We start from the raw sequence: 10,551 nt of genomic DNA, 5'->3' as shown, positions 1-10,551 counted from the left end.
CGAGGAGGGTGAGAGTTGCTCGGAGCCCAGAGCCCGGCCCCCGCCCCGGGACAGCATGCAAGCCCTGCCCCTGCTTCCTCTCCACCTGTCCCCCCCCCCCCCCCAACACACACACACACACACACACACACACACACACACACACACACACACTCCAGGCTACCCATACCGCTTTCACCCTGTTACACCGGGGGCCCCGGGAGGCGAGGAGGGTGAGAGTTGCTCGGAGCCCAGAGCCCGGCCCCCGCCCCGGGACAGCATGCAAGCCCTGCCCCTGCTTCCTCTCCACCTGCCTGGGCTGACCGCGCTCCGCAGCGGTTCTGGCTCCCTGACGCCGCGGCTCGGGGGCGGGGCGTCTCGAGGCCCCGCCCTTATGACGTCAGCCTAGCTGGGCGCGGTCTGGCAGGCGGTCGGAGGCTTCAGTCTCAGTCCCGCAGAGCGGCGACTGGAGGCAAGCGTCCCGGCTCTGGCTTCTGCTCCCGATCCGGAGGATGCGGCTCGACCAGGATGCTGCCGCGCCTGATAGTGCAGCTTGCGGCCCTCCTCAGCCTGCTCCTCGGCTCTCGCGCGCACGGTAAGGATCGGGGTCTAGCCCTGACCTCTCCGCGCCCGCCCCGCTCCCTCTCCTACCGGTCGTCACTCCTACATTAAAGTTCTGAGTCCCACGGAGAATCACATCTGGTTGGCCCTCTACGGAGAGGGGCACCCATTATCTCCCCGCTCCCCGAATCTCCCTCATTCTGGCAAGCCTGGGTCTCGGGCTCACCCGTTGTGGACGTGTAAGAGACTGAGATTGACTAGGGGAGGGGGAAGTATGGATAGAGAAGTTAAATGACCTCCCCCCACCCCCAAGTCACCGTCCACCCGCCTCCCTGTGAGTCATAAATTTACCCCTGGCTTTTTTGTTGTTCTAGTTCAAATGAAGAGACTGCTGGTCCCTCTGGGGAATTACTTTGATCTCAGTCTGACTCTACCTTCCCTTAGCTCTCTGATTAATCTATTTCTGCCCCGTGCCGTGCCACCCTATCTCAGGTCTTCTCCCCCACTATTACCTGTCACCCCCATCGGATCATCCCTTCTCCTTCTTTAGCCCCCAGTGCTCTCCCACTGCCACCTGCCTCCCTCCTCCCTACTGCTACTCCTTAGCTCTCCTAACCCAGCCAGAAATCCTGGAAAGTTTCTGCAATTGAAAAGACTAAATCCTGAAGGGAGAAAATGAAAGGGCCGGGAGCCGGAGGGACCAGGAGCGGAGGCAGGGAGAGTAGGGACTGAAACTGCTCCTACGTGACGCCAGAATACGAAGTTAAACATGCAGTCACCATTCACATGATAGAGAGCTGAGCGGGGGATGTACAGCCCAAACACCACAATGACCCACTGTGTTTTTCACTTTCCGTATACTGTTCTGAAATCGAGACACAGACCTGAGGATCAAAGACAGTATAAGAAAGAAAGAAAGCAAGGGACCGGGACAGATGTGCTTTCTAAGTGAGGATGACAGTCAGAAAAAAAGAAGAAGCATTATTAGAGAGATGATGAGAAGTCGGAGAACAAGGGAAGCCTGGGAGTCGCTGTCAGATGGAGAGACATTACGGGATGGAGAAGGAGAGGAGAGGTGCTGAATGTGGGTATTGGCCGTGACGTACGTCATTGCATTCGATCGGCAAGACTCTTAAAGTAGGTGTATTTATCACATTCTTACAAATGAGGGAACAAGTTCAGGGAGGCTAAATGATTTGTCTGAGTCACGCTAGCAAGTGCTAGTTAAGGCTCCTGAAGTTAATTTCCCATGGTGAGAGGTGTAGCTGGCTGTGAGGGGAACACAGGACGTGGACAGAGGCACCGGGACTTAGTATATATCACCTTGGAGCCAAGGGTGCCAGCTCTTTGTGGAAACGTCCTCTAGACCCAGGGCTGCCTGTCCTACTCAGCCTAAGGCTGGGCATCTGGCTGCAGTAAAGCCCTCCTAGAAGTGGGGGTGGGGGTGGGGTGGGGGGGTGGGACAAGCACTCAGCTTGGGGTTCTGTGAAGAGAAACAGGTAGATGCCAACTAGCAGGTTATCTGTGTACCCAAAGAACTCCAGAGAGCGGGGCCTTGGGCTAGAGCCAGGGCTGGGACCAGGGTGGGGACCAGGTGTGGGCATGGAGAGCAGGCCTTGGGATGGGGCTGGAGCAGGGACAGGGATTGGGCAGAGCCAGGGACCAGCTCATCTGAGAGCTCACTGTGGGCGCATCTTAGCCCTCAGCCCCTGCCTTCTTGCCTGGGATGCATCACACCCACCTTGGCTCTTCTCAACCAGCACTTCTGCTTCTGATCACCTACAGCACAGGACAGTGATTTAAGGGTACTATACTAGCTCTGGGATCAGGCACATCTGGATTCAAGGGCCCACTCTACCGCTTACTACCCCACTGACCTTGGGCAAGTCACTTAACCTCTCTGAACCTTCATTTCTTCTCTGGTAAAATTGGGGTAATAAATGCCTACCTTGTAGGATTACTGTGATAATTAAATGAGGCAATATATGTAAAGTACTTAGCTGAGTGCTCAGCTCAAGGTAAAGTGCTCAGTAAATGGGAGCTGTTAGAATGCCTGCCGCCATCACCACCATCATCTCCTCCCTGGCGGGGAGGTGGAGGGGGCCTCTGCTAGCTCTGGTACTGACACTGTTCTCCTTGCGGACAGAACTGCCCAGACCTTCATCTGCATGGTTTGAAGCAGAATTTTTCTACCACGTCCTCCACTGGACTCCCATCCCGAATCAGTCTGAAAGTACCTACTATGAAGTGGAGCTCCTGCGGTAAGCGAAAGGGAGGATGGAGAATGGAGGGAGGTGAGTGAGGGAGTGGGTGGGTCCATCCCCTTCTACACACCCTGGCATGGGAAGATTCCTGCCTTGTTACTGAAATGACACCAGGAAGGGCCCTGGCACATATCCATCGGTTGACGAGTACCGATCAAGTCTCATATGGGCAGAGTAGTGTGCTGGAAGCTCTGGGTGAGAAAGCCAAGGTATTGCCTTTACCCTCAACATTTTTCCATCTTATTGGAAAAACAGGAAAAGCATCCATAAGCCAGTTGGAGAACAAGGAAGCCCTAAGGACTACAGATGTAGTTGGGAGAAGGGAGGAATTGGGCTGTGTTGCAGGGAGTGGCAAGTCTTCCTGGATGAGTTGGCGTTTGAGCTACTCGTATTCCAATCTAAGAGTCTTCTAGAGCACAGAGAAATTGGTACAGAGTCCCAGAACCAAGGGAGATCCCCTTGCAACTAGATGCCCCGGACTAAAGGGAATACCCTGAGGGCTATACCGTCATGAGAGCTCTCCCCCTGGCCTCTTGCTTCCCTCCTAAAGGAGTTAGGTTTGAGCACAAGTTCCTCACCCAATGCCTACCCCGCTATCTCCCCAGGTATGGAGTAGAGCCCATCTACTGGAACCCCATCCGCAACTGTAGCCAGACCTTGGTGCTCTCCTGTGATCTCACCATGCAGACCTTGGACCTGTATCATAGCAATGGTTACCGAGCCAGAGTCCGGGCAGTGGACGGAGGCCAGCACTCAAACTGGACCTCTCCCAACACCCGCTTCTCTGTGGATGAAGGTGCTTTTCCTCCCTGGGACCTAGAACATGGCTTTCAGGGTCCTTTCCGGCCAGAGGCTCTAGTCTAGAACTTTTCTTTCCGTTCCCATAGCTCGCCTCATCTGCCTGGCTTCCTGGCCGGGGATTTAGTTGCCCAAACAAGCCTGAGTCAGGACTTTGGAGAAGGTTTAGATGAAAATAGCCAAGTTATTCAAGATTTAAAAGGGAACTGGAGTTGTTTATCCTACAGAAGAGAAGTCTTGGGGTGAGTTGGGGCAGCTGAGTCACGAGGGCCAGGTTGGTGTACTTGTAGGGTTCTGGGAGGGGAAGCAAATCCATAAGCACTCAGCATAGGGCAGCAAGCTGGAGGCAGACTTTCGATCAGGTCCTCTTCCCTTTAAGAATGAATTCCTCGGGGTCAGGGTGTGAGGCTTTGAAGCAGGGAGGTGCTACTGAAGCAAAGTTGGGAGTTTCTCTCTGCAGAGAGAAGAGAAAAGAATAAGCCCCAAATGTGATGGGATTCTTTCCTTCTGCAGATTGGGACTGACTGTGCTCTATGTGTGTGGCAAGGCTGCTCTGCAGAATTCAGAATGATGCTCTTGGAGGTTATTGTCTCCCAAATGCCTGCCCACAGGCCAGTACTCCACTGGCTGCAGAAACATCACTGAAGAGTGTGTTCAAAATAGACACTTCCTGGGCTTCCCTGGTGGCGCAGTGGTTGAGAGTCCGCCTGCCGATGCAGGGGACACGGGCTCGAGCCCCGGTCCGGGAAGATCCCACGTGCCGCGGAGCGGCTGGGCCTGTGAGCCATGGCCGCTGAGCCTGCGCGTTCGGAGCCTGTGCTCCACAGCGGGAGAGGCCACAACAGTGAGAGGCCCACGTACCGCAAAAAAAAAATAAAAATAGACGTTTCCAGGGCCCAGCTTCCAAAATTCAGATTCACTGTGTCTTGAGTGGGTCTGGGCATCTGCGTTTTTAACATGCTCCCCAGGATATCCTTATGTTCTGCCAGGTTGAGAAACCTGTAGCCCAGGTTTTAGGGTGGGTGAAGCTTGACCCTGGAGGCCAGGTATGGATGGGGTGCCCAGGCCCTCCCCAGCCTGCAAGCCTGGGTTTTGTCTCCCGACTCAGTGACTCTGACAGTTGCCGGCGTGAAGCTAGAGGTGCACGATGGCATCATCTTTGGGGTGATCCAGCTCCCCAGGCCCAAGGTGGCCCCTGCAGGCGACACATATGAAAGCATCTTCCACAACTTCCGGGAGTATGAGATTGAGGTTCGCAAGGTACCAGGACGATATAAGGTATGGGATTCCCCAAGGCCAGGCTTCCCTGTCACCTGGGCCGGAAGTGCCTTGTGTACCCCTGGGGAACTTTTCCAGCAGAGTCGAGAGAGCTTGTGGGGCAAGTGTGGGGGGGAGCCGAGACGGCCTCAGCCCTCAAACCTGTGCTTCTGCCAGGTGGCAGGGAAGACAGTGCCCGCTAGGTGTCAGGCAGCGCAGGAGATGTTATAACTATTGCTTCCAACCCCCTTGCAGGTGGGGATTTTATTCCATGTTATAGATGGCAAAATGAAGCTCTCAGAGGCTATGAAAATGCCCAAGCACACTCCCATAAATGGGGGATCTGGAATCTTCAAAATCCATCCTCTTTCCTTTCAACCACAGTTGATTCTAGCCTCTTCTGGGATGGTCCTCAGTATCTATAAAATACTTGCTTTTCGCTTTTTTTTTTTTTTAACATCTTTATTGGAGTATAATTGCTTTACAATGTTGTGTTAGTTTCTGCTGTATAACAAAGTGAATCAGCTCTACGTATACATATATCCCCATATCCCCTCCCTCTTGCGTCTCCCTCCCACCCTCCCTATCCCTTCCCTCTAGGTGGTCACAAAGCACGAGCTGATCGCCCTGTGCTATGCGGCTGCTTCCCACTAGCCATCTATTTTACATTTGGTAGTGCCTATATGTCAATGCCACTCTCCTACTTCATCCCAGCTTACCCTTCCCCCTCCCCGTGTCCTCAAGTCCCTTCTCTACGTCTGCGTCTTTATTCCTGTCCTGCCCCTAGGTTCTTCAGAACCATTTTTTTTTAGATTCCATATATATGTGTTAGCATATAGTATTTGTTTTTCTCTTTCTGACTTACTTCACTCTGTATGACAGACTCTAGGTCCATCCACCTCACTACAAATAACTCATTTCGTTTCTTTTTATGGCTGAGTAATATTCCATTGCATATATGTGCCACATCTTCTTTATCCATGCATCTGTCGATGGCCACTTAGGTTGCTTCCATGTCCTGGCTATTGTAAATAGTGCTGCAATGAACATTGCGGTACATGACTCTTTTTGAATTATGGTTTTCTCAGGATATATGCCCAGTAGTGGGATTGCTGGGTCATATGGTAGTTCTATTTTTAGTGTTTTAATGAACCTCCATATTGTTCTCCATAGTGGCTGTGTCAACTTACATTCCCACCAACAGTGCAAGAGGGTTCCCTTTTCTCCACACCCTCTCCAGCATTTATTGTTTGTAGATTTTTTTGATGATGGTCATACTGACCGGTGTGAAGTGATACCTCATTGTAGTTTTGGTTTGCATTTCTCTAATGATTAGTGATGTTGAGCATCCTTTCATGTGTTTGTTGGCGATCTGTGTGTCTTCTTTGGAGAAATGTCTATTTAGGTCTTCTGCCCATTTTTGGATTGGGTTGTTTGTTTTTTGCTATTGAGCTGCAAGAGCTGCTTGTATATTTTGGAGATTAATCCTTTGTCAGTTGCTTCATTTGTAAATATTTTCTCCCATTCTGAGGGTTGTCTTTTCGCCTTGTTTATGGCTTCCTCTGCTCCTTTTCGTTTTTAATACAAACTAAATCATGGTAATCACAGAGATCTTGGGCTGCCTCGATAATGCAGGGTTTTTTATCTTAGAAAAAGAACACTGAAGGGGGTTGGCCTTCAGTGCTTTAGAGCATCTCTAAAGGCCCCTTCAGCTCTCAGCTTCCATGTGGCATGGAACAAGGATATCATGTTTACTGCTCTGATTGTTTTCGTTTCAGTCCCATGACAAGATAAAACATGAAAACTTTAACCTCCCAGTCCCGAGAGGGGTGGGAGAGTTCTGTGTCAGGGTGAAACCATCTGTCAGCTCCCGAGTGAACAAGGAGGTCTGGTCCAAGGAGGAGTGCATCGTGCTCACCCCGCAGTGTGAGTTGGTCAGGGCTGCTGTCTGGGCAGAAGGGAGGCAGGAAGGGCCTCGCACGTCTGAAAAGCATTCCACTGAGGGCTGCCAATGTGGGGCACTGTGCTAGGTGCCCCCCAACTGCGACACAGCTCTCCATCCTCCCACAGCTCTACGAAAGAGCTCCTATTGTCCCCATTTTGGAGATGCAGAAACTGAGGCTCAGTACCTATAAGCAACTTCCAGGGTGTGGCCACAAAGCCAGGTCTCCCAGTTCTGCGGGTGCTTCCACTGGAGCCCAGCTGCACTCCCAGGAGCCCTTCTGCAGCACCCCTCAGCCAGCTGTGGTGGTTCCTCTATGTTACATTCCTCTGCTCTCTTTTCTTAGAGCTGGGGGCACCAAGGGCTTCTCCAAACTTCCCCTCCTCCCCCTCAGAGGAAAGCAGAACTGAGCTGACTCCTCCCCACAGCTGCAAAAGTCAGCAAATACTGTGCCAGGCTCTCAGCCCAGTGCTGGAAAGGGGAGGGAGGGAAGGGAATGTGGCATGTGAAGGCTGTGGTTCTGCCCACAAGGATCTTACAGTCTGGCTGGGAAGACAGGGTGTGCCCAGAGCAGGCTGTAACTAGCTACTCAGGACAACATATGTCAAGTGCCCAGCGAATCATGCCAACAGTCAGTGTGCTGGGAGTGCCCAGTCCAGTGTGGGCAGCGTCCAGCAATGACCAGAGGGACTCCTTACTTTTCTGCAGTACCTTTCAGTTTATGGCAGACACGCACAAACTCATTGTCATTTCAGCCTCACTCTGCCTTACTGAAGCAGAGTAAGGCACCGTCTGTGTGCCAGGCGGCCTTAAGAGCTTTTCAATATCCACTCACCGACATAGAAATAGTTTTGTATACAGGTCTGGGTTCAAATCTCAGCTTCGTCACTTATGAAATATATGACCTTGGGCAACTTGCTTAAGCTCTCTGGGCCTCAGGATGCTAATCTATAAAAATAGGGACGATAATAGTATTTACCTCCTAAGGTGGTTATAAGAATCAGGTGACATAAGTACAGTCGTCCCTCCCTTATCTGAAGGGCATACGTTCCAAGACCCCCAGTGGATGCCCTGAAAGCATGTATATATACTATGTTTTTTCTCTATACATACATACCTATGACAAAGTTTAGTTTATAAATTAAATAAAAATTTAAGAGAATGCCCAAATTGACAACATCACTACTCTTGCACTTTGGGGCCATTATTGAGTAAAATAAGAGTTACTTGAACAAAAGCACTGGATACCACAACAGTCCATCTGATAACTGAGGCAGCCACTAAGTGACTCACGGGTGGGATCTGCTGGACAGAGGGATGATTCATGTCCCGGGCCAGACAGAGTGGAGCAGTGTGAGATTTCATCATGCTACTCAGAACGGCACACGCTTTAACTGATGAATTGTTTATTTCTGGAAATCTTCCATTTAATGTTTTTGGACCACAGTTGAACACAGGTAACTGAAACCACGAAAAGCAAAACCACAGATAAAGGGGGACTATTTTAAAGGGCTTGGTTCATGATAAGTGCTGTGTGCTTCACAACCATCTATGAGGTAGGCACTATTATTTTGCCCATTTCGTAGACGGTAAAACTAAGGCTCAGATAGGCTAACTAATTTGTCCACAGCCTCACAGCTAGTAAGTGGTAGAGCTGGCATTTGAACCCAGGTCTGGCTGCTCCCAAAGCCTCCCTTCTTACCTGCTGTACCATCCTGCCCCACCCGCTATGTATGCCTTCATGTGAGTTTTGTGCAGAGAGCTGGAGGCCATGTGTCCAGTGAGGGAATCCTTCAGGGCAGAGGTTGGAGGGCCAGGCAGGGACTCCCAAGAATCCTGGCACGGCCTCCAGAGTTGTGGCCTAGAGGTAACCTGGGGGGGGGGGACGCGGGGGGTCGCTCAGCCCCTCACCGAGAGGCTCCTGAGAGGGGCCATGGGATCCTCAGGGACCGCCCCTCCATATCCCATGGCACCAGGCTATACACCCATCTCTGGGCCCACAGATCTCACCGTGACCAACCTCAGCATCATCTTCGCCTTCGTCCTGCTGCTCTGCGGAGCCCTGGCCTTCCTCCTGGCCCTGCAGCTGTATGTGCAGCGCCGGGGGACGCTGCCCACCGCCCTGGTGAGTCTCACGGGGAGGCCACTGCCCCATCCTTGCCGGCCCCCCCCAGGACTCCGGGAGGCAGAGAGAACCCTCCCAGGCAGGCCGTGTACCCTCAGCCCTGACATTATCAGAGGCACCTTCGTCAAGCACCGTGGGGGCGGAGGGAGGGCTTGAATGCCAAGCCCAGCACGGAGAATGTTGCCTTATAGGGGCCCAGATAAGACACAGTAATCCCAACCCGCCATGCGCCATTTTGTTACTATTTGCCAATAATTGGCCACGAACCAGCCCCTGTGCTTTAGTACCTCGGAGTTGGGTAGTTATAGCCTCACTTTATAACTGAGGAAACTGAGGCGTAGAGAGATCGTTACATGCAGAGGGTCCCACAGCCAGGAAGAGTCAGGGCCGGAGCCCAGCCTTTCCCATCCCTAGAGGCTGGCGATGGGTGCTCTGGAACAGGAAGACAAAGGGCTGCTGTCAGTGTGGGAGAGAGTAGAGCGGAGAGGTGGTGCTGAGAGGTGAGCATCTCCGGCCCTTCCCACAGCCTATCCTCTTGCTACACAGTGCTGACCAACACCACATTTGTAGTCAGCCGGCCTCCAGAGTTCAGCTTGCCGCATTAAGCAGCATTTCCAGACCATAGCCCGTCCCTGGCCTGGGATTCAGACTGGACCAAAGGTGGTCCCCACAGCTGACCTTACTGTGATGGTCGAGGGCTCAGCTGTAAGGGTAGGCTCCTTCAGGGAGACCAGGGCCCAGGGAAGCTCACAGCTGGAAGGGAACCCTCCACAAGGATCCCAGGATCTCTAGGAAAAATAAGGAGAGAGACAGAGGCCCTCTGAAATTATTTTGAGTAAGAACTCTGGGATGGGGATAGAGGGGAGGGAAGAGGGGTGGGGCTGCCTGGTGAGTGCACCAAGGGACCTGCCCTCAGGGATGGGTAACTAGACAGCAGAGTGGTACGAAAGGACCGCTGGATGGGAGAGTCTTAGTTGGGCTTGGGAAAAGGCATCTAGTAAGAGAGAGGTAGCTATTGAGTTACAGTTACCAAGCATCTACAACATGCAAAATGTTGTACGGAAGCAGCTGAGTAATGTGGCCACTGGTCCCAAGGGGCTTGATTACGTCTGGTGGGGCAGCCAACGAATCAACTATTAAGTTTAATGCAAACCAGTGAAATGGACATAGATGCAAAAATGCCAAAGGAGATGACAAGCAACCTCTGTTTTTTTTGTTCTTTCTGAACATTTGGATCACAGAATTGCCTTGTCCTCATGAGTTTTTTCGTCCTCAAGTTAAGTACAGCCCAGTTTCCTTCCTCTAATGATCACAGCCATTACTAACTTTATAAATAACTGAGAGAGCACAAAGCACTTTCACATGCACTTGCTTCTTCTCATCCATTAGCTGCTTTGATCTGATCTCCAATGATTATCAAAGTAAGCATTGTTAAACAAGTGGGGATTACAAATCGGGACAGTTGAGTACCAATTCCAGATTTATTTGTTCTTTGCTGCTGTGTGACACTAGGCAAGTCATTTAACTTCTCTGAGGTTCAGTCTTCTCCTCTAGGAAATAGAGATAATATACTTCTTTTTTTTTTTTTTTTTTTTTTTTTTCTTGCGTTTTGCGGGCCTCTCACT

General features: G+C 51.5%; 1 protein-coding gene across 1 annotated transcript in view; it reads left to right on the top strand.

The window, feature by feature from the left end:
• The first annotated feature begins 507 nt into the window (after window positions 1-507).
• Window positions 508-10,551, top strand: part of IL10RA (interleukin 10 receptor subunit alpha) — a 13,980-nt gene continuing 3,936 nt past the window's right edge. The window contains exons 1-6 of the mRNA XM_007456332.1: window positions 508-586; window positions 2,687-2,801; window positions 3,410-3,600; window positions 4,711-4,880; window positions 6,638-6,785; window positions 8,805-8,926. Coding sequence (XP_007456394.1) covers window positions 508-586; window positions 2,687-2,801; window positions 3,410-3,600; window positions 4,711-4,880; window positions 6,638-6,785; window positions 8,805-8,926 — 825 coding nt within the window. The remainder of the gene's footprint in view (window positions 587-2,686; window positions 2,802-3,409; window positions 3,601-4,710; window positions 4,881-6,637; window positions 6,786-8,804; window positions 8,927-10,551) is intronic.

The sequence above is a fragment of the Lipotes vexillifer genome, unplaced genomic scaffold (genome assembly GCF_000442215.2).
Source record: "Lipotes vexillifer unplaced genomic scaffold, Lipotes_vexillifer_v1.1 scaffold753, whole genome shotgun sequence".
NCBI lineage: Eukaryota > Metazoa > Chordata > Mammalia > Artiodactyla > Lipotidae > Lipotes > Lipotes vexillifer.
This window is presented reverse-complemented; position numbering and strand designations above follow the sequence as displayed.